Below are 24520 nucleotides of genomic sequence, written 5' to 3'. Positions count from 1 at the left end.
GGCGCACCTGCGCACGCAGGCAGCGGTGCAGGGTGCGAGCCGCAATTTTCTTCGCTCCTTTCGGTCTTTCTCCGACTCCTTTCACATAAAACATATAACCATTGAAAATCAATGATCTTGGGCATGTAAAAACTTTAAAACTCAAAAGGTTTTGCCCAAACACGATCAATATCAACCAACATGATTCAAAACTTAGATCTAAAATACTCACACCAAAATTATCATGCTTTTACCCTTAAATCCATAAAATTCAATAACTTTTCATCCAAAAACATCATGAACACATCACGCTTCACGACTAAACATCATAATTCAAAAATTCTTCATAAATCATGCATAAAATCGCCATAAACACATGAGCTTTTATAGAAAATATCTATACCCTTGAATGATGGTTTCAAAACATTAAAAATTCGCTACTTGTATCGATCAACACATACACATCAATATACCCATTTTCATATCAAAATATTTATACACTTGATTGGTGGTTTCAAAAGCATTTAAAACTTGTCTTTCTCTTGCTTGGTATGGAACGAACTCCGAGAACACGATCCTAGCCTTCTCACGATCAAACCATGCGAGAGTCCTTGAAAACTTGAGAGAGGATTTTGGAAAACCTAGGGGTGGGGAGGCGGATGTGGCGTGAAGGGGGAATAAGAGAGAAGAGATTTGACGTATAATATTTAATGCGTTAAGTCCTGACTCCGTATTTTAAAAAAAACTCATGGGCCGGACTCTGGTCCATCGAATTAAAAATACTTTTTTTTTATAATATTTCTTTCCTAAACTTTATAAATTAAATATCATGCAATACTTTTAAAATAAAATACTCATAAAACATATTGGATGTAAGTTTTCTTATACTTTGCTCATGAGCTAGTCTCGTTCCCCTTTGTCATCGGAATTAACTCATACCTGAAAATATCAAAAGCTAACTTTTACAATCGTTAAACATCATATAAATTATATAATATTAAATCATTTAATACAAAATTTTAAACATATATTTTAACACCTAAAATCTCAACTTTAAAATATAAAACCTCACGCAAAATAATTTGCATGAAATATTTTAAACATAACTTTTAAATTGTATAAATAAAATGAAATCATTTAATTTAAAATAATCTTTAAATTACCATTAAATGAAATAAATTCATTCAATTAAATTTAACCTTTAATTCATAAATGATTATTATAAAATCATTTAAAATTTATTTGAAACCCCTTTAATATTCATGAACGGATTTATAAATTTTTCGGACGTTACAAGTAGAGATGTCAAAAAGGGTTAGCGGGGTGGGCCAGCCCACAATCCGTCGCAATCCATCATTAGGCGGGGCGGCCCACCTTTAAGGCGGGTTGGGAAAACTCCAACTCAACCACCTATTTTAAGTGGCGGGACGGACCAACCCGCAACCCACCATTAGGTAGGGCGGGCGGGCCGACCTATTTTTTAGACGGGTTGAAAAATTGTCAACTCAACCCACCTTTTTTGTATGGCGGGGCGGACCAATCCGACGTATAACCCAAATTGAGATCTCTAATTACAAGGTGGGACGTCAAGAATGCATCCATGAATTTTAAATGCGAATGATCCAAATTGGAAATATCGAAGACACTGACTTCGTACCGACTTCTTGTCCAAATCCCTTCCCTATGGAAAATGTGTCCTTGTTAATGATGTCGGAATATTTGTTGCCATCAACAAGGTCCGTATACATTTTTATCTGGAAGTCAATGCCATTTCTTGAGAAATAGATCAACTATGCTACTTTTGCATAGAAATCATAATATGATTATGAATGAATAGAGGAGTGAGTCGAATTCCAGTGTGTGTTTGTTGGTAGAACGTCTATAAGATGTTCGCCGATATTTCACAGAGTGAGCAAATCTACAGAAGCCAAGGTTTAGATGAGTATGGACTATTAACCAGTCCTGAGATATTGGCAGAGCAGAATGGCTTCTGGGGATGTGATCAAGAACAGGGAGAGTCGTGTATGGATGTGGATTTGTTTAGTTATGGCACGGGATTCGAGTACGATGCCGCCGATTCTGCACGTCCCATCTCAAAATCACATGTATATAGTCATTTGTGTCCGGATGTTGTCTGGCCACGAAATCTGTCTCACGGCAATGAGTTGAGGAATGATGTTGGAAAGGATAACTCGGAGAGAATCGAACATGAGAAGGAGGGAGCTTTCTTGTTTCACTCAGATTCATTTGAGATTTTGAAGAGATATGGAAGCAGGTGCAGGAAGTTAGATGGCCAGAAGATGAATGATGCAGAACCAACAATGGGGAATGATCATCCAACCCCGCCGTCGTCTACCGAAACCATCATCCGGTTAGCTGCCGAAAGATTCATCCAGTCCACTTCTCAAAGCAGGGACGAAATCTCCTTTCTCAGCCATCCATATTCGTCTTCGATTTTGTGCCATTCGGTTAAAGACTCTGAAGGCGTTCAACTTGTTCACAATCTTCTGTCTTGTGCGGAGAAAGTGGGGGATCAAAAGTATACATCTGCAAGAAAACTCTTGGAGGAATGTGATAGATTAGGTTCCTCTGGCGCGGGTAGCCTTGTTCAGAGGCTGGTGTACTACTTTACCGAAGCTTTACATGAGAGGATTGATAGGGAAACGGGGAGAGTTACCCCAAAGGGATTGGGGAAAAAGTTTGATGATCCTACAGAAGCATTGACCACCTCGAACAACTCGGCTTTGATCGCGTTTCACAATAAGTTACCTCTCTCGCAGGTAACCAAATTCGCCGGCATTCAAGCCATATTGGATCATGTAGCAGAAGCTGGCAAGATCCATATCATTGATTTTGAGATCAGAACAGGATTACAATTCACGATCCTGATGCAAGCTCTAGCGGTCCGACGCGAACATCCTCTGGAGCTTCTCAAGGTCACTGCTGTAGGGACCAGATCAAAGAAGACATTGGACGAGGCAAATAGGCGTCTGACGAGCTTCGCAGATTCTCTCAACTTGAAGTTTTCTTTCAATGTAGTTATGGTGGCAGATATCCTAGATCTTGATCCCACCAGGTTTGAGCTGGAAGCCGACGAAAAAGTTGCCGTCTTTGCGGCCTACACCTTAACCAGTATGATCGTACAGCCGGATCGGCTGGAACACTTGATGGGAGTCATTAGAACCGTCAATCCGCGTGTAATGGTAGTCTCTGAAGTTGACGGAAACTGTAACTCTCCGATTTTCGTGGACCGATTCGTGGAATCTCTCTTCTTCTACTGCGCTTACTTCGAATCCATGGCAGCCTGTCTGGAGGACGACGAAGAGAACAGGGCCTTTGCCGAGTCAGACTGCTTCGGATCGTCGATAAGGAACATTGTGGCGTGCGAGGGAGAGGCGAGGAAGATTCGACATGTGTGCAGCGGCGTTTGGAGGGCTTTCTTCGCAAGTTGTGGTCTGGAAGAGATGGAACTTAGCATGTCTTGTTTGTATCAGGCAAATCTAGTGCTCAAGAGCTTTGCATGTGGGAATTCATTCACCTTAGATAGTGACGAGAAAAGCTTGATCATTGGTTGGAAAGGGACACCACTTAGCTCTCTTTCTGCATGGAAGTTTTGCTCTGTTCTGTAACAAAAGTAATCTCTTGCAGCTGTACATATTCTTTCTACATTGGTGCATGATAAGATCGATTGGGTCAGGAACGGTACAGAACCGGTTCCCGTTCCCCTTCCAAGGTAATTAATTACCTTGGAATCAATCCGAACCGGTTCTATAAGTTATAGACCGGTTCGTTCGGATCGAATTGGTTCTAGACCCATTAAATTTAAAATATTTAATATAAAATTATTATTATTAACGATATGACTATGTTCCGATTCTGAAGTTATAAAAGGCCTTAATTTTTTTTTTTGAAATAAATTACCGGTTCCGGGTCGGATCCGGTCCCAGAACCGGAACCCGTTGAACCGGTTCCAAAAATAGAGAACCGGTTCAATTTATTCCTTAATGGATTGAAGTCGGTTCCGGATCTGGTTCTTCCATACCGGTCCCGGTTTAGGGTTTATCGAACCGGTTTCGGGCCTGTTCCGGTCCGAACCGATCCGTTTAGCATGCCTAGTGGATGCTCGACGTTTTATTGTTTCATGGATTTAATCAGTGCTAACCATTAGGAGAATTAAATACAGTATATATCATATTTTATTCGAAATTTCATGTTATCTTTAGGATAATACCGAAGGTGTGAACATTTTTCCTAACTTGCGTGGCCACTGAAAAAATGTGAACCTCATATCTATTGTCTACCCTCGGATGCTCTCTTAGTACAATGACTCTAGGATAATACTTCATTTAATTTGAAATTTTAAATATATCCTTAGTTAATACCTAATCAATCATTATTGCTCGATTAAAAACTTTGATATGATTGTGATATTGATGATCGATAATCATCACTTAATCAACGTAGACAAATAAGCATTAGTTTTAATACTCGAACATATTAGAGTAAGCACCCCTTTCAAGGAAGTATAGAATAGCAGGAACATTTAAATAAGTTTGATTCTTCATTGGATCATAAAACCCCACTTTTCTAAGATCTTTTCCTTCTCTTCGGGATCGAACATCAATTGCAAATTTGCAATGATTCAATAGAGGGCTCATCGGTGTAGATGATTATGAACAACACCCCTTGAGGCTTGAACCGTGTAAAAAGTTTTCTCCTACTACAAGAAAAAAATTATTTGTATTTTGGTACCGACACACACAACCAAAATTTTAAACAAACATGTAATACTAATATTTTTTATTATGTTGATGACTTATTTTTTTAAGCCAACATGTAATATTAATATTTTTATTATGTTGATGACTTATAATTCATTCGACATCATAATTTTAAGTTTCGGATGAAGTATCATATTAGATACAATACACATATCGTAGTATGAGAGTTTTGGACTAATAATACTTATCCCGTCAATATTTTCTACAATTTCGTTGCAAGCACATATAATGTGAGTAGGTATCGTGTGAAACAATTTCATATATATTTATCAATGAAAGATGCCGACTCAATCTATATATAGAGTGAAAAATAATAATTTTAGTATAAAACAATAATATTTTTCATATAATATAGAAACTTCATTCCATGTATTTATGGGTAAATTCAAAATTGTCACTCATTTTTTTTCTCAACTAACACCATCGATCTAAATTTAATAAATCTTAACTATCTTTAATTTCTTTTTTCGATCAGTTGTTTATAAAATAAAAATATATTATGCATGTACATATAATATGTATACTGCATTATTAAATTTGAGACATTTTAATTTCATAACATATTATTTTATTTAATATCAATTTTACTCTGATTTAATTTAATATTTATTATTTTAAAAAATCTATTATCATAAATTCCAGAGGACAATGTTTTTAAAGCATAAATCATATAATAAAAAAACCTATGTTATATTTAATTCATTTCGAAACTTTATATGATTAGTATTATTATATCAAATTATTTGCGTGTGCATTTATTATACAAGGCGTGTGTTGTGGTAAGAGGGCGGGGGAAAGCGGCAACGAGAGAGCCAATGGGGCTCGTCAAATCAAACAATCTGTTGTTCTTTCCTCGTAAATTCGCGACGCAATCATCATAAAACCCTCTCGGATTTTGTTATTTGATTGATTTAGCTTTTAGTCAACTTCAAACATTCCTTCTCTTATTTGTTTTTTCGCATTGTCTTGAATTTACGAAGCTAGTTGTGGTTGTTTAATGCGTAATACTCCACGCACAAGTTATGTGTGAGTGTGCGTGAGTCGCATGTGATGAGAGCTCATAGGAGGAGACGGATTTAAAGGTTGAATCATTTTCCAAGAAAATTTTTAGCTCGCCTTCTCGAGATATGGACATGTCGATCTCAGGCAGGTTTTTGCTTCTGTGTTTGTTTTATTTACTTGGGATTTTTCGCTTTAATGCCTTTGGTATATTTTATAGGTAGGTGGGTTATTTTTTTAGTTTGGAGGGTTAGATTAGGATTTTTCTTGTATGTTTTTTGTTGGGATGCCTTGAATTTCGTTTTAACTTCTTGAAAGCATGGTTTTTTTTTCCCCTTTTGGGGTGGGGGAGGAAGTTAATGGAGGAGTAGCGTGTTCTTTGTGCTGAGATGAAATGGGTGTTGACTAATTTGTGGAGCTGGACATCGAACGAGGGGGAGATTAGTAAAAAGTTTGCTGGGAAAGCGTTCTCTTTTCCTTTTTTTTAACGAGCTTGTGCTTGATTTGACACATTATTGAGTCCGTTTTGACTCGTTTGATCAATTTATATGAGCATGGCTTTTTAGGTTTTAGGGATCAAAATTTACAATTTTTTGCGCTTTCATGCATTCAAAGCATGCAGCTCATAGATAGGAGTGGTTTTTCTTGGAAGATGGTTTGGTTATTGTAAGTTGCTTTTCGAATTATGATTGCATATTCTATCATGGCGAAGGTGAAGAAGATTCTTTATATTTCTTTTCTAAGGAATACAGTTTCCTCCAGGCTAGATGTATGTGCATTAGAATGAAATGAAATGATCTCAGAAGGAAGCATATCCCCTTATTTCACAAAGGATTAATTTTTCTGTAGAAAACATTGAGTCCACACGTTAGAGGGAGAAGATTAGCAGTGTTTGCATAAACTACATTTACAAACTGATGTCTCAGCATCAAATAAATTGAAAATTCTTTCACTTGATTAAGCGAGAAACCATAGTTTCTACATGAACGTGTATTGAGCAGGACTTTGTGAATCTTTTACAAATTTAAGGGAGAAATCCCTGGTTACCATTGGTGGATGTAAATATTCTAGTGGGCGGCCTATCCAACATCAGGTATACTGGATTTCTGGATGGGTTGATACTTTTATTTGAACTCTAAATGTTTGTGTAGTGCATCCCACGACATGATTCGTCCAATCATCAACTATTCCTGATTTTCATATGGGTTACAACGTCATCTGCTTTGAATTTGAATACATTTATGATTTTGCAGAACTTCATGCAAAGCATCAACAAGACTTAGAAAATTTGACTCTAACCTCACAACCTCTCAAGACTATAAAGCTCTTCATACTGGCCATCATACTGTATCTGAGAAAAACAGTAGCTTATCTTTTGTCGCATGGTGGCTGGCTTATGCTGTTTTCTATCGTTTTCTTTATATCTGGGGCACTACTTGTAACTGTTGACGGACCTCATGAAAAGGTATTCAAATGGTTCACTTCGGGGTTCTTGATAGGCCAAAAGTTTCTATCGTTTATCTTTTGAGAAAAAGCTGTTTTTATTATACCGATTTTAGTTCCTGTTGCTTTTGTCTATGGTTATCAATTTTTTTTGCTTTTCACCGTACATTTATAATCTGATGCAGCACGTCGAGGAAGTTCTACGTTATTTGCAATTTGGATTTTGGTGGATGGCTCTAGGTGTTGCATCATCCATTGGACTCGGTAAAGCAAACACTACCTACAAATGAGAATGTGCATTTTAATTCCCATGTGTTCTTGAAAATAACAGTAGATTACCTTCTGGAACATCTTTGTGGCTGTAATGAAGATTTAATGTAATATCTATAATATGTTTGTTACGAGCTGAATCTGAGGAACTGCATAATCAAGGTGTAGTCGATATTATTAACTTAGCTTGTGTGTTAACAGTACACTGACTTGAGCCTGTAATACATTTACCCAATTGAGCTCTTACTCTCATATTCGACCTATCATGGGTGCACATCTTAATTTACCAAACATTTTTTAGAGAATGAGTATACTCGGGCCAAGATCAAGAAATTACGAAGTAGGGGCAATTCGATTAGTATTCTAGGGTGAAATTTAAAAAAATTACACAAATTTTAAATTTCTCTTTTGTTTGAATGGTGCAACTACCATCTGATTGGCTCTTTGACTGGGTATCTCTCCCATGCTATAGGTTTTGAAATATCTCCTCCTATGATTTCAGATTGGCATCAATATGAGGCATTCTAAGTTACTTTAGTCAAATGCATCAAGACCATTATCTTTTGTGCATGCTAATTATCCAAACATCTTTAAGAGTATATGAGGGGGTATAGTTGATGACAAATGGAACATCTTGTCGACAATTATTTAAGTTGATATGTTTCCTTTACAGGATCAGGATTACATACTTTTGTTCTCTATCTGGGTCCTCATATAGCCTTCTTCACTATAAAAGCAATGCAATGTGGCCGGGTAGACATCAAAAGTGCACCATATGATACTATACAGATGAAACAAGGCCCTTCATGGCTTGGAAAGAATTGTTCTGAATTTGGGCCGTCAATGTTTCAATCCACACATGGTATACAGGTTCCACTTAGTAGCATATTGCCTCAGGTCCAGTTAGAGGCAGTTCTGTGGGGCATTGGGACTGCACTTGGTGAACTTCCCCCGTACTTCATTTCAAGGGCAGGTACTAATTTCTCTGTCTTGTTGGTAGTTCAGGCTTTGTGTAGAGTTCGAAAATCTATGCAACTTTAGAAGCATAAAATGTGGGCCTTGTTTTGTGAAAAAAAATCTTTACGTGATTCAGTGGGAGTCAAATGGCGGTGTCTATCTACTTGGTAAAGCTTCCAATCCTAACCCAAAAATTGCGATATTAGCAGCCTTGTCTTATATCTTTCACATTCTACTAGGTATCACTTTTGAACTCTGAAGTTTGTTTTTGAGCTTTTAACTGATTGATCAAAAGCTGAAACTTGGGCTCCCAGTTTACAGAAAGTAGCAATTATGTGTATTAACTTGTTAAAGACCTCATATACAACCTCTTCCTTTTGCAGCAAGCATGTCAGGTGGCACCGTTGATGCCATGAAAGAATTAGATGCTTCCTCCTTAACGGAAGACAATGGATTTATGACTACTCGTCTAAATCGGATGAAGAAATGGTTCTTGTCACATGCTCATAATATGAACTTCTTCTCTATTTTAGTTCTTGCTTCGGTTAGTTTTACTTCATATTATTCCATTATGATTTCGTACATGGTTTTCAGTTTTTACTTTTATATACTTCCTCTTTTTGTCAAATTTCTCTACAAATGAAATAATAATTTTGTCTCTTTTTAGCTGGCTATTGTATGACGTCGATGGGGATTTTTTTGTAGGTACCTAATCCTTTATTTGATTTCGCTGGCATAATTTGTGGACAATTTGGAATCTCATTTTGGGAATTTTTCTTGGCTACAATGATAGGAAAAGCTATAATCAAGACTCATATACAGGTTTGTATGTTGATTCTGTTTCATTGGACATCACATGAGGTGCTCATGTTTTTGAAACTGTAAACTAACACATGCCAATCTTCTACAGACTCTACTTATCATTTCGGTATGCAACAATCAACTTCTCGACTGGATTGAAAACGAGTTAATTTGGGTGCTTAGCCTTGTACCTGGTTTTGACTCCATCTTACCTAACATCGTCGCCAGCCTTCACTCAATGAAAGACAAGTATTTGGCCACCAAACCTCATGCTCCTTTAAATATTGAGGTACTTTTATTTCTCACTGTTACCCCCCACTTGAACTCATATTGAATCATGTTGAGTTACGAAGTTCAAGTTCGACAAACTCAATTTTTTGTCTACCGTCAATTGAGCTAATCTAAGATTGAAGTGCGAACGTTATTGACATTGTCAAAACATGTAATTATTTTTTTTAAAAAAGAAGAGCAGAATAGACTAATCTAAAACTTGAGAAAAAAGGTATCCTAACTTGAGTAGCTCAACGAGCACACAAATCTAAGTAAAAAGTTCTCAGGGCTAAACTTGATCTCAATCAAAACCAACTGGTGAGTGGCACAACTGACTTTTACGATTACCTTAAATTGTGCGCATGATTTAAGGATTATTGTATAGGTTTGCCTGTAGATGATCGAGAGGTAATTGCCCGTTAGATGAACGAAAGAAGAATCTTCTTTTCCTTCACTTGCATAACTTGAAAACATATTTCCAGGGGAAGAAATGGGATTTATCGCTGGCTTTCATTTGGAATACCGTGGTTTGGTTCGTGCTGATGAACTTCTTTGTTAAGATTGTGAATGCAACCGCGAAAGGGTATTTAAAGAATGAGCAAGACATGGAGACTGCTACATTACAAACCAAGCTATCACAGCCTTCTGATGATTCTACACATACATCTTCATGAAATTTTTTTCACCATTCTCTTCTATTTTTTTTTTTCTAAAAAAAACAAATGATGATTACAAGAATTAGTACGTAGAATTTAAAGTTGTTACTTTTAATGTGAAACTCGTATAGAAAGAACCCAATTTGTTCTTTTTTTTTTTTTTGGTGTAGAGAGAGGTCATTGTAACACGTGAACATGAAATTTGGAACCCAGAACTAGTTTTAGCAATGCAAGTCATTGTTTTGCTCATGCTTCTTTCAAAGTATTTGTGGCATCTATTCAAATTTTATAGTTGTTTCTTACATATTCTCGAATTATTATTCTTAGACAAGAGAGAGCAAATATTGTAAACTTTGTGAGCATTGCAGCATTTTGTATATGGTATTGCGGGACCAATTTTCTTTTGGAATTTTGTCTATGCTTCTTTCTTTTTTTTTCCCCCAATTTTAGTTAGTTTTTTCTTGGGTCAAAATGAGTGTTGACGTGATACCAAACAATTTCAGTAATGTCCGACGTCAACACGTCGTGTTCGTAATAAAAAAAAATGATTAAAATTAAAAAAAAAGAAGCGAAAATTAGAGAATTAATACCGTAGATAAATGACAAACCGAAGGAAAGACGGAAAACATGACTCTAGCTTGAAACTCATTCATTAAGTAGAGCTTAATTGGTAACTTAGCTTCTATACTAATTATTTATTGTTTTATTTTAATTCCTTTTAATAATTTATTACAGTCACAAGTTTTTGACATATTAAGGATTTATAAATTGACAAGTTAGTAAATGAATTATTGTAGATAACTGAATTGGTACATGATTCAAAAAAAAAAAAAAATCGATTTTACCATTAAATAAATTGCTTTTTCTAAGTTCAGTTTTTATTATTAAATTCAATTAGATACATAATTCTATTTTCAATATTATGTTATTGATTAAAATTATATCATAATAAATAATTACCATGCTCTTTAATATAAAATATTTAAAATTATCGACTAATAAATCATATATTCAATTATAATATATTTTTTGAAACTATATATAAATATATAATAAAATGATATTTTGTTCTCATATAGTATTATTATAATAAAATTATCCATCAATAAATAAATTACACATATAAAATATATTTTAATATTTCATCCATCTCGGTTATATAGTCATACTTTTTATTTCACACAGATTAATAAAAATCAATTGAAAAATAAATTTTATACAAACTTTCTATTTTATCCCTATTTAATGTATTAAAAAAATGATTGCACAATTTTCAAGGTGTAGTTAATAAGGGTATATATTATATATTAATATTAGTAAAAGAGTGTAAAAATATTACTAAATATGATATATGTCTATATATTTGGGACAAACAAAAAAATAAACGTGGACTATATAATTTGGACGAGGAAGTATATTGGTAAAAATATAATAATATAAATCTAATTGTTTATATTTAAATAAAATTACGATTCGAAAAGCCACAAAGTTTATCAGATATGTTTAAACCAAATGGAGAAATTTCGGACCATCGAAATCAAACAAAACGGGACATGATTGAGATTTACGTTTTTTCATAGCAGTGCTCAGACCTCTCCACGTGCAGTCATTTTTTTCAGGAGATTTATATTTTTCCTAACCTACAATTTATTTTATGATTATAACAGTTACTCCGACCATCTGGCAACAGTATCTCCAGACTCCAACAATAAATATTTATTTTATCACTATATTAAAAATATTTTATTTATTGAGTTAAAATATTATTACTTTATAATATAACTATAAAATTGTTTTTACTTACTATAATAAACATACGATTATATTCACAACCTTCTCATTTATCAATCTCACATTTACTTTACTTTTTATGGTTTGTATTAACTCATAAAATACATCCATATTTATAGTATAATTTATATTTTAAATCTTGACAATTTATCACAAATAAAAAGTGTGAAGAATAATCATTTTAAAATAATTTTATTTCCGATTGATGAAAAAACATTAATACCATTTTCCAAAAAATATATGTAAAACCCATTTAAAAAAATTATAAAACATGAATAAAAATTAAAATAATTTAAGATATTTAATACATTTCATTCGATGTTATATTACTCAATTTATTAATTTTTAAAAAAAAATAAATAATACATATCCAATAATTTTGGTGAATTAAAATAATTTACATGTAGAATAATAATAATTTACATTCTTCGATAAAAATCACAATCTCAATTTTATATATAAAAAATTAAAAATAAGATTATATCTTATAGGAGATGACAAAGTTGTAACTCTATCGCTTAAATATAATTTCAATTACGAAATTGATCGATCAAAATACATATGTTATTGTTTATTCATCATTATTCTATTTATAAAATTAGTCTAATTGACTAAAAAAAAAAAGTCTAATACTATTGATATTATTTATCCACATATAATTCCACTCCAATAAGTAAATACAACATAATGATATGCACTAAAAAATACTTTATTTCAATCACATATTCTAACTTGTTCAATCAACCAACCAATGCAAATATCCAAAATCCAAAACATTCAAATTTATAACGGATCCAGTTATTACTCATAATCAATGAATTACATTTAATTTATGTTGAGTCATAAAACATTATCCATAATATTGTGTGTGGTAAGAGAAATTAATTACAGTCAACCATTAATTATAGCGAGAATCAAAGGTACTTAACCACTTTCCCATATCAAACCAAAATTTGGACCATACATTTTCCGAAATAGAAACTAAACTTCCTATCCATCACAAAATCCCATCTTGGCAAACGAAAAAATTCCGTAAATGTAGGATTATTTTGACTATAAAAGCGTTATTTGGTATAAGCCATATAATGCACACAATAATCTAAGAGAAATAAAGGCAGGAGAATAAAGGACAAAGATACATGAAATAGAGTATTTCTTTGGTTCTTTGTCTCTCCCTAGCTCCTGCGTATTTGTTTATATTTGTAGATAAAAAAATTTTGAATCAATTTCAACCCTTTAGAGATTAATTCTCTTGGAAGCAAAAAGAAATAATTCTTTAAGAAGATATAAAATGGGATCCGAAGAGCCGATCATCGTTTTCAAGTCCAAGGTCACAACCTATGTGATGGCATGCTGGATTCTTGCTGCCTTTGGTGGCTTAATGTTTGGTTATGACATTGGTATCTCAGGTATATATATATGTTGTATTTCAAAGATTTTCATTTTTTCATAGATAGATCATGGATCCAAAAAATATATATATAAAACAGAATTAGGCATGAAATGAAGGCTATTATATTAAATATTCGTAGATGATTATATATTATAATGAAATACTAGGTAGGTAATTAATTGAAAATGTACTACGTACGTACTACTGATGCTGATGGCAGGTGGTGTGAGTGGAATGGATGATTTCTTGATAAAATTCTTCCCAAGGGTTCACGAAAGAAAGATGCATGCCAATGAGAACAACTACTGTAAATATGACGATCAGCTGCTCCAACTCTTCACATCATCCTTGTATCTAGCCGCACTCATAGCCAGCTTCTTTGCTTCCAGAGCCTGTACAGTTTTAGGACGCAGGCTTACCATTCTCATGGCGTCCACCTTCTTCATCCTCGGCGCATGTTTCAGTGCAGCCGCCAGCGTCTTGTGGATGCTCATTCTTGGAAGAATCCTCTTTGGTATCGGAGTTGGATTCGGGAATGAGGTGTGTATATATGTTGTTTGATGAATATTAATTAATGTTGATCGATGTTTAATTTTTGGCACGTACGTACGGCAGGCTGTTCCTTTGTTCTTGACAGAAGTAGCCCCTGCACAGCACAGAGGAGCAGTCAACATCCTCTTCCAACTGTTTGTCACCATTGGAATTTTCATAGCAAACCTTATCAACTATGGCACATCAACTATTCACCCTCATGGGTGGAGAATTTCCTTGGGAATGGCGGCGGTCCCGGCTGCTTTGCTGTTGGTTGGGTCGTTGATTATTACAGAGACCCCCTCAAGCCTTGTGGAAAGAGGGCATGAAGATAAAGGAAAATCTGCCTTGAAAAGGATTCGCGGGGTGGATGATGTTGATGCTGAGTTCCGGCAGATTGTTGTTGCCTGCGAACAGGCTCGACAAGTGAAGAAGCCGTTCCAGAAGCTTTTCAAGAGATCTGGAATACCTCCTCTCACCGTTGCCATTTGCATTCAGATTTTCCAGCAGTTAACAGGTATCAACGCAATCATGTTCTACGCTCCCGTCCTCTTCCAGACTTTGGGATTCAAGTCCGACGCCTCCTTGTTGTCTTCTGTCATCACGGGTTTGGTCAATGTTGGCTCCACGTTCGTCTCTATCTATGCTGTCGACAAGATTGGAAGGAGGAAGTTGCTTCTAGAAGCCTGCGTTCAAATGATTATTTCCCAGGTACATACCTTTTTTATATTCTATTCTATTCTATTCTATTCTATCATAACATATATATATATATATATATATAGTACTAATTAATTATATGACTTGGCTAGCTAGTTTACAGTATGATTGATCGATGAAAGAAAATGTATTAATGATTTTTATGTTGCATGCAGATGGCTATCGGGACTATCTTACTGACTCACTTGAAGGACCAAGGGTCACTAGACAAAGTCCTAGCAGCTGTGGTGGTATGCCTTGTGTGCACATATGTGATGGGTTTTGCCTGGTCTTGGGGACCAATGGGATGGCTGATTCCGAGCGAAATTTTCCCTGTCGAGACCAGAACCGCCGGGTTTGCGTTCGCGGTTAGCTCCAATATGTTGTTCACTTTCATTATTGCTCAAGCTTTCTTGTCCATGATGTGCCACATGAGGGCCTTCATTTTCTACTTCTTCTCTGCCTGGATTCTGGTGATGGGCATCTTCGTTGTCTTCCTCGTGCCTGAGACCAAGGGCGTGCCCATCGATATGGTCGAAGAAAGGGTTTGGAAGCAGCATCCTGTGTGGAAGAAGTTCTTCGACGATGACAATAAGACAAAGAGTCATCAAATGACATGAAAGAAATAATAAACATCTGGGGATTAATTTCATCTTATCTGGGGTTGAAGTCACTTTATTTTTGGCGTCTTGTAAAAATAATTTAAATTTGTTGTTTCCATTGAATCTTCTTATTTACCCTTTTTCCCGTCTTGTTATCGTGTACTGTTTTTTAGTTACTTTTATGTTATGGGAAAAAAACCTTATTTTGGGGCGCATTTCCCGTTTCAATTGGAATGCTATATATACTATGCTATTCTGTTTTATATTAACCAGATATTTATTATTTGTGGCAAAAAAAAAATAAATTATATAATCAAAACTTTAATTACCTATATGTGATGCTATAGTTTGCTAGAGGTAATTAAAATTCGTAACTATAAAGTATTTTAAGATCACCCAAAAGTAACTCCATCGTTTGTTCTTAGAGTTTATATGAATATATAAAAATGTGGTAATTAATATATTATGTTAGATATTTTTGTATATCCAAAGATAACAAAATAATTTTACTTAAATAATTTGGTTACCAAATGACAGTAAATCATTAAACATCATAATGTTTATACACAGTTGGATCTCTAAAGGTGAACATCAATACACATTAATATCTATCGGTGCTGAATTTTTAATTAAGTTATATACTCAAAGCATTAACAAGTGATTATTAATGTATTATTCTTGTAGTACCTATTCCTGTTTCACTTCAATCGCAAGCTTCGTCTATTTCCAAGTTTTATGGTCTCAACTTTCCTGACTGGTGCGAACAAATTCAATTTCACCTTAGTGTTTTGGATATTGATTTGTCATTTCAAGTTGAGAAACCTACTGTTATTACTGATACTAGCAGTGATGATGAAAAGAGCATGCATGATGCTTGGGAAAGATCGAGTAGACTAAGCTTAATGTTTATGCGAATGAGCGTGGCAAACAACATCAAGTATGCCCTTCCCGTACTGAAAGTGCTTAGGAATTTATGGAAATTGTGGGAGAACGTTCCCAAACTTTTGATAAGTGTCTTGCTGGGATATTAATGGTTACTTTAACCACCATAGAGTTTGATGGTTCTCGTAGCATGCATGAGCATGTTATTAAAATGACGAACATTGCAGCAAGACTTAAGTCCTTGGGAATGAATGTGGATGAGAATTTCCTTGTTCAATTTATCATAAGTTTGTTATCGTCTGAGTATGGTCCATTCCAAATGACTGCAATACCATGAAAGACAAATGAAATGTGAATGAACTTCACAGTATTCTAGTTCAAGAGGAAACAAGACTTAAGAATCAAGGAACTCATTCCATTCATCTTGTAGCCAATCAAGGATCTGGAAACAAATTAAGCTGGAAGAAAGAAAGGAAAGAGCAAACAAAGGTTACATAAGGTGAATGAGTCACTTGCCCAAGTCCAGGAAAAGGAACACAACAATCCTAAGTATCGCTTTTGTGGGAAACAATGACACTTTAAGAAAGATTACCTGAAACGTAAAGCATGGTTCGAAAAGAAAAGTATATTTCATGCTTTCATATGTTTTAAATGAAATTTAGTTGAAGTTCTTAATAACACATGGTGGCTTGATTCTGGTTGTACTACTCATGTTTCAAATTCGATGCAGGGATTCCTTATGACCTGAATCACAAATCCAAATGAAAATTATGTTTATATGGGAAATCGAGTCAAAGCTCCGGTATAAGTCATTGGAACTTATCGTTTAATTATACTAGGCATCAATTAGATTTGTTTGAAACTTTTCATGTACATTCTATTTCTCGTAATTTAGTTTCCTTGTCAAGACTTGATTATGTTGGTTATTGTTTTAAATTTGGAAATGGTTGTTTCAATTTGTTCAAACAAAATCTTTTCATTGGTTCTGGTATTCTTAATGATAGTTTATACAAATTTAGTCTTGATAACCTCTTTGCTGAGACTCTTTTAATCGCACCATAATGTTGGAACTAAACGTGGTTTAGTAAATGAGAGGTCTGCTAACTTGTGGCATAAACGTTTGGGGCATATCTCCAAAGAAAGATTAGAGAGATTGATAAAGAATGAAATACTATCAGATTTAGATTTGACCGATCTTGGCATTTGTGTGGATTGTATTAAAGGGAAAATAAACAAAACATACAAAGAAAGGAGCCACAAGAAGCACACGACTCCTTGAGATAATACACATTGATATTTGTGGGTATTTTGGTATTTCATCTATAGAAGAGGAAAAATATTTGACGACTTTTCACGTTATAGTTATGTCTATCTATTACATGAAAAATATAAGTTAGTAAATGCCTTGGATGTATTTATGAATGAGGCTGAAAGACACTTAGATAGAAAATTAAAAATTGTTTGATCTGATAAAGGTAGTGAGTATTATGAAAAATATGATGAATCAGGACAATGTCCAGGCACGTTTGCTAAATTCCTTGAGAAACATGGCATTTGTGCTCAATACACTATTCCAGGTAAAACACAACAAAAATGTTGTAGCAAAAAGGTGTAATCGTACTTTATTAGATATGTTTAGGAGTGTGATGAGTATCATTACCCACGCCTTTGCAGATGCATGCATTAAAAATTGTTGCGTATTTATTGAATAAGGTTCCTAGTAAGGTAATTCCCAAAACTCCTTTTAATTTGTGTACTAGTAGAAAACCTAGTTTAAGGCACCTACATATTTAGAGTTGCCCGAAAAAAATAAAAATTTGCAATCCACATGAAAAAAAACTGGATTCAAGAACAATAAGTGGTTTCTTCATCGGTTATTCAAAAAAATCTGAAGGGTATAAATTTATTGTCCTAACCATAGTACAAGAATTGTTGAAACTAGAAATATCAAATTTATTGAAAATGACGATATTAGTGGGTGTGAAGAGCCACGTAAAGTATATATTGAAGAAATAAGGGACGAGATTCCTCTACCTAAGAATTTTTCTCAAATTGTTGTGCCTACAGTTGTTGAACCGTTGAACAACTCACAAGAACAACATAATGATCAAACTCCCATGAATGAACTTATTATCAATGAACCTATAGTGGATAAAACACGTCAAATAGTATTAAGAAGGTCTGAAAGACAAAAGCTGCTATTTCTGATGAGTACGCGGTATAATAAAGTAATAATTCTAATAAATGGTTAGATGCCATGAAAAAAGAATTGGAATCAATGACTCATAATAAAGTCTGAGATTTTGTTGAATTACCAGATGGTCGTACACAAGTTGAATGTAAATGGGTCTTTAAGACCAAATACGACTCTAATGGTAATATCGAAAGATACAAGGCCAAACTTGTTGTCAAAGGATTCATCCAGAAAATTGGTATTGATTACAAAGAGACCTTTTCAGTTTTCTTTTCACAAGCCATAAAAGGTAAGTACTAATTCTAATAAATAGTTAGATGCCTTGAAAGAAGAGTTGAAATCAATGGCTCATAATAATTTGAGAATTTGTTGAATTACCCGAAGGTCGTATAAAAGTTGAATGTAAATGGGTCTTTAAGACCAAATACGACTCTAATGAAAATATAAAAAGATGCAAGGTCAGGCTTATTGCCAAAGGGGTCACCCAAAAAATTGGTATTATATTGATTACAAATATATCTTTTCACCTGTTTCCAAGAAAATTCTATTAGAATTATAATGGCCTTGGCGGCTCTTTATGACTTAGAACTTCACCAAATGGAGTGAAAATTGTCTTTCTGATTGGAAATTTGGGGGAAGAATTATATATGGATCAACCTGAATATTTTTTCATAGAAATAAAAAAAACACATGGTGTGTAAACTTAAGAAGTCAATATAAAAAATTAAACAAGCTTCTCGTCAATGAAATCTGAAGTTGCATGATACCATAATTTCTTATGAATTTAGGGAAAACATTGTTGATCGATGTATATATCTAAGATTAAGTGGGAGCAGTTTTTTTTTGATTTTGTATGTTGATGACATCTTGCTTGTAGCAAATGATCTTGGTTTATTATATCAAACCTAGAAATTTCTCTTCAAGAGCTTTGAAATGATAGATATGGGTGAAGAAACCTATGTGATCGAAATAGAAATATTTCGGGATAGATCACAAGAAATGCTAGGATTGTCTTAGAAAGCATACACTATCAAAGTTATAGAGAGATTTAAGATGGAATTACGCTCACCAAATATAGTTTCTATTCAGAAGTGAGATAAATTTGGTTTTATGCCATGTCCAAAGAATGAAATGAAAAAAAAACAAATGAATGAAATTCCTTGTGCATCAATTGTTGGGAGCTTGATGTATGCCCAAGCTTGTACGAGGTCAGATATTAATTTTGTTGTTGGAATGCTTGGCCGATATCAGAGTAATCCAGTTTTACAACACTGTAAAGTAGCAAAGAAAGTATTGAGGTACTTGCAAGGAAAAAAAATCATGTGCTTATTTATCGAAGGTCTGATCATCTATAAGTAATTGGATAACTTGGATGTGTTCCTTTTAACTGGAGGAACAATCTCATGAAAAAGTATGAAACATACTGTAATTACTACATCTATTATGAAAGCTGAATTTGTGGCAAGTTTTGAAACAACAATTCAAGTAAACTAGCTGAGGAACTTTATTTTCGGACTTTGAATAATCGACAATATTGCCAAGCCGCTAAAATTTTTTTGTGATAATTCTGCAGCATTCTTCTTTTCAAGAAATGACAAGTATCCTAAAGTGCATAACACATGGAATTAAAGTATCTTGCCGTTAGAAGAAGCTCAGAAACAAAAAGTGTCAATTGAGCATATTAGTGCAAATATCATGATTGCAAATAAGGGTGGGAAAGAATATCGAATTTTTTGTATACCGAAGTTACCGTATCGAAAAAATATCGAATTTATCGAATTTCGGTACGATATGGTAACGATATCGAATTTTTCGGTTCGGTAACGGTATGAAATTTGAAAATTTTGGTATATACCGGTATTCCCAAATACCGAAATAATATTAAAAAATTAAAAATATATAGTATTTATAAACAATAAATTTATAAATTTTAAAAAATATAAGGTTGTTTTCGGTATAAAACGGTATATACTGATACCGTACCGAAATTTGGGTATATCGTAAAAATTTCGGTATGATCGGTATGCTATTTATATGTTCCGAAAATTTCGGTACACCAAAAGTTTCGGTACGGTATCAACTTAACATTTTCTTATACCGTAATTTTTGTTGCGGTATACGATTTTTGGTACGGTACGGTACGATATGGTATGACACTCCTAATTGCAGATCTGTTAGACAAAAAGGTTGCTTGCAAAGAAATTTATTGAACATGTCGAACGAGTTAAAAATGAACATTATTAAAATATTCTAATAAATATATGCATTTGACATCTTAATGTAGATATTGCACTAAAATAGTGTAAGTTTTGCACCAAACATAACTTTCATCTCCAACCCATTTACTTCAAATCTAACACCAAAAAAAATATTCTCGAAATATTTTTTTTATTTTACATATATTATTTTTATCATGTAATTAATATATATTTATACATTAATGAATATTATTAATATAATATAAAAATATTATATCATGAATAAATACAATTAATATAATATGTAAATTGTTAATTTAATTATTTTATACTAATTAACTGTTATATAATACTAATTAATAACATAAAATAACTTGAATACATAAAATTCAATTAAATAACATGATATAATATATATTTGTACATTGAATTTTTAAATTATATTATTTATCAATTATTTATAATTATTAAAAAATTAAAAAAATAAGAAAGGTTTGCACCAAATTTGACGCAGAGGGTCTCCTTGCGCCAAATTTGGTAAGGAGGAGCGCCCCCATTGGAGCAATAAACCCTGCACCAAAATGGCTTTTCACGCCAATTTGGTACTGGGTTGGAGATGTTCAGAAAATAGTGATCTAAAAAGCTCTCTAAAGCGACGCTTAATCTTTTTAAAGTTTTAATACGCTTAAGCTCGATTAAACGACCACTTTTTAGAACGAAAGATTTCATTTATTTTTTAAAATGAAAACATTTTTATAAATATGTATATTTATAGTTTAGAATTAATTTGAATTATCTATTAAATCATATATTTATGGTTAATCTAATATTTTATTTAATGTTTGTCTTAAAATAATTAAAATTATCATAAAAATTAAAAACGCTTTTTCACGCTTAAGCTCTTTCTAAACTCGCTTAAGCTTGAAAAGCTTGAAGCTTGATTTCCCCTCTTCGAAGCTCTTCACAGTTTTTAGAAACTTGTCAGAAAGACACTAATATGGACAATTATTGACCTTTTTCATTTATGATTCATATTAAGTAGGACAGTAATGTTGTGGTACATGGAAGAAACTATGTCGAATTAATGATGTAGAACCGCCATGACTCATATTAGTGTACATACTTAATCATGATATTATGATGAACCAATGAATGAATATTTTTATCTTTATGCTACAAGCATTAAGTTATTATTTATTTAAACCATAATGATTTTCCTTCCATGTGGGCCAAGTAAGAGAATGTTAGCATTGTGGCCCACATGTCACAATATAATTAGATATAAAATTAATAGTTTCTAATATTCAATTTATTGTTTAAATAGATAATATTTAATTGATAAGATTGGTCAATTTGAAAGGTGGTTTTTCTGTCACTATTGATAGGAATGTGTTGTTATATGAGATCAGTTGTTAGAAACGGTCTTCTCTTTCCGTGTAATACAATAACACAGATTATTATCTATGGATCAATGAAAAAGCTCTGTGACTTAAAAAGACAATAGAAAAATTATTTCTTGATTCTTCAACAGAAAGGAATCTATGGATACTCAAGGTTAGCTGTTTAATTGTTTCATAATTTCTTTTTTTTTTTTGAACAATAATTGTTTCATAATTTCATATATGCATATGAGTGTGATTATCATGAATCTTTATTTATATAAAGCGGAATCAACTTCAAATAGCATCATTATTGGTTGAACTTGAAATACATCCTAATTAAAATGTAACACTACATAAAACACAAAATGAATGGATTTTAAGTTTATGATGTTACTTCTCACAACAACTAAAACACATTTGAAATTCTTCCATCCAAGCGCAACCTAAGTTTTGTTATGATTTTTATATGTTTACAAACACTACCTAAAAACGCCTTACCTAAACTTTCAAATGGTTCCCACTAATCCAATAGTTAATTTTTAATCGTACCTACTGCACCATTAAACCTCACGAACTAGAACTACATTGTCGCTTTTTCGGTCATATGAAAGTTAGAAGGTGGCAAGTATGGTGTAATGATAAATTGATAATGCAAAAACAAATTTGTGGATTATAATCGCACGCATACTAGTGTGGTTGTCTTATGTGTTGGGATGTTTGCGCAAGCGCAATTAGGGGTGCAAACAAACCGAATCGAGCCGAATAATGGTAAAATATTAAGGATCGAATTTGGCTCGATAAGAGTATATTCGATTTCGAGCTCGATTCGAAGCTCGATAATTTTAAATATTTTGGCTCGATCTCGGCTCGAAATGAAGTTCGAGTTTCAGTTCGGCTCGAAACATTCGAACATATTCGTGAACTGCTCGGTTATTATGGTTCGAAAAGCTCGAAATGTTCGAAAATGTTCGAAATGTATATATTTATTATATAATTATATTATATTAATTAAATATTAAGGCTCGCGAACTATTCGCGAACTATCGAACAAAATAATTTTAACTCGAGCTCGGCTCGAAAAAAGTTCGAACATGTTCGAATTCGACTCGAGTTCGATAAGCTCGAATACAAATCAAATATTTATCGAGGGGCTCGTAAAGCTCACGAACCGACTCGGTTCGTTTGTACCCCTAGGTGGGCATTTAGTGTCGGGTATCGGGTACCCGACCCGATCCGACCCGTTCGGGTAAATACCGAACCCGAAATATTGATGTCGGTTGGTGTCAGTTAAATTTTGACTATTATTGTTTAAAATAATATTTTTACCTCTGGCCCATGACCCACCTCAAATTTCCCATATTCGTCTGCCATATATAGAGGGAAGAATACCATGACTGTCATACGACACATACCCAACAACAAAGTAAAGCTTAGAGGTTTCAGCCGCCTTGGTTGGAGTCAAAGACCGAGGGTAATCTAGTATGGTGATATGAGAAAGGAAAAAAAAAAAAGGTGTGAAAGCTAAAGGTTGCCATTATTTGGTTCGAAGCCATAGCCACAGATCTAACTCAAGTTTCGAGAAGACGAGAACAAACATGCGTCAAACTTCCATTGGTTGAAGCAAAATCGTCAATCGATTTATATTTCTGCGCAAGAAACTTAAACTCCAATCTCGTTCTCTACCTAGCTATTTTTGAGCCATTGTTGGAAATTTATTATGTAAATCGGGTACCCGCAATCCGCATGACTGGTATCCGAAATTACCTGAATTTTTCGAGTACCAGACTATTATCGGGTCGGGTTTGGGTAGTCATTTTGACTATCCGACTGATCGGGTATCCAACCCGAAAAAAACCGAACCGGGTGTAAACATTGGATGACATATAAATTATGAGTAACACTCCTGTGAAACAGTCTCATATGTGAGACGGGTTAATCATACCCATATTTACAATAATAAATAATACTTTTAGCATAAAAAGTAGTACTTTTTAATGGGTGACCGAAATAAGAGACTCGTCTCACATAATTAACCCATGAGACCGTCTCATGAGAGTGTTTATCATAAATTATATGGATTAGAAGAGTTATAATCCACTGATATATAACTAAACCATTAGATGACATATAAATATGCGAACAAAACAAACTGACAAAATGAGTCAACTCATAATCTACCACAACTCATCATTTGGCGGAGTAGCCCGCTTTAGACGAGCTGAGAATTTCCCAATCCAACCCATTGATTTGGCGGGGTACGATGGGGTGAGCTTAGCTATTTTTTAATTACATTAGGCAAATCGATACATGTTGATCTACAATTCGTCACAATCCATTATTTGACAAACAGAACGGACCGACCCAACAAGCTCAAACCAATTATGACAAATTAATTTACACCAAACGGGTAGGGATGCTAATTTTTTCCGCGGGTTCGGATACCCGTGGGGAAACCCCACAACATATTGGGGCGGGTATGGGGATGTTATCCCCATCCCCGAACCCGCCCCGATAATAATAATAATAATAATAATAATAATAATAATATAGTATACAAATATTTTAATTATCAAATTTTATTAAATCTAAAATATTATAAAAAAATAAAAATTAAAAGTGTTATTATTATTTGGTTTATATATATATTTATGCATTATATATAATACATCTGTTTATGATAACATAATTTTTT

At 33.7% G+C, this 24520-nt stretch overlaps 3 protein-coding genes across 5 annotated transcripts; all 3 read left to right on the top strand.

The window, feature by feature from the left end:
* The first annotated feature begins 1641 nt into the window (after positions 1–1641).
* LOC140875933 (DELLA protein RGL1-like) lies at positions 1642–3777 on the top strand. The gene has a single exon (XM_073279770.1). The coding sequence runs from the start codon at positions 1866–1868 to the stop codon at positions 3606–3608; it is 1743 nt and encodes a 580-aa protein (XP_073135871.1). The 5' UTR covers positions 1642–1865; the 3' UTR covers positions 3609–3777.
* A 1750-nt stretch (positions 3778–5527) lies between these two features.
* On the top strand, positions 5528–10477 carry LOC140867223 (vacuole membrane protein KMS1-like). Of its 3 annotated transcripts, XM_073272451.1 has the most exons (9): positions 5528–5906; positions 6761–6852; positions 7013–7224; positions 7388–7466; positions 8146–8445; positions 8813–8973; positions 9135–9251; positions 9340–9519; positions 9983–10476. In XM_073272451.1, exons 3-9 carry the CDS (start codon positions 7156–7158, stop codon positions 10172–10174), a joined length of 1098 nt encoding a protein of 365 aa, XP_073128552.1. In that variant the 5' UTR covers positions 5528–5906; positions 6761–6852; positions 7013–7155; the 3' UTR covers positions 10175–10476. The 3 variants fall into 3 exon arrangements, with proteins under 3 accessions (XP_073128552.1, XP_073128430.1, XP_073128492.1); XM_073272329.1 differs by lacking the exon at positions 6761–6852 and having other exon boundaries at positions 9983–10477; XM_073272391.1 differs by having other exon boundaries at positions 5528–6852.
* A 2560-nt stretch (positions 10478–13037) lies between these two features.
* Positions 13038–15433, top strand: LOC140890049 (sugar transport protein 8-like). Its single transcript, XM_073297802.1, has 4 exons — positions 13038–13356; positions 13561–13880; positions 13956–14582; positions 14747–15433. The coding sequence occupies exons 1-4, from the start codon at positions 13239–13241 to the stop codon at positions 15188–15190; spliced, it is 1509 nt and encodes a 502-aa protein (XP_073153903.1). The 5' UTR covers positions 13038–13238; the 3' UTR covers positions 15191–15433.
* Positions 15434–24520: the final 9087 nt, after the last annotated feature.

The sequence above is a fragment of the Henckelia pumila genome, chromosome 1, assembly GCF_033568475.1.
Source record: "Henckelia pumila isolate YLH828 chromosome 1, ASM3356847v2, whole genome shotgun sequence".
In the NCBI taxonomy this organism is placed as follows: domain Eukaryota; kingdom Viridiplantae; phylum Streptophyta; class Magnoliopsida; order Lamiales; family Gesneriaceae; genus Henckelia; species Henckelia pumila.
The sequence above is the reverse complement of the archived record's forward strand: the minus strand, read 5'-3'. Positions and strand labels throughout refer to the sequence as shown.

What these genes read in the sequence shown, in the direction of transcription:
- LOC140875933 (XM_073279770.1), top strand. Translation starts at nt 1,866, where the DNA reads ATGTTCGCCGATATTTCACAGAGTGAGCAAATCTACAGAAGCCAAGGT.
- LOC140890049 (XM_073297802.1), top strand. Translation starts at nt 13,239, where the DNA reads ATGGGATCCGAAGAGCCGATCATCGTTTTCAAGTCCAAGGTCACAACC. An exon ending in GAGTTGGATTCGGGAATGAG is followed by an intron (nt 13,881 to 13,955) that starts GTGTGTATATAT and finishes TACGTACGGCAG; the next exon opens with GCTGTTCCTTTGTTCTTGAC. An exon ending in TTCAAATGATTATTTCCCAG is followed by an intron (nt 14,583 to 14,746) that starts GTACATACCTTT and finishes TGTTGCATGCAG; the next exon opens with ATGGCTATCGGGACTATCTT.
- LOC140867223 (XM_073272329.1), top strand. An exon ending in TTGACGGACCTCATGAAAAG is followed by an intron (nt 7,225 to 7,387) that starts GTATTCAAATGG and finishes AATCTGATGCAG; the next exon opens with CACGTCGAGGAAGTTCTACG. An exon ending in ATGCTCCTTTAAATATTGAG is followed by an intron (nt 9,520 to 9,982) that starts GTACTTTTATTT and finishes ACATATTTCCAG; the next exon opens with GGGAAGAAATGGGATTTATC.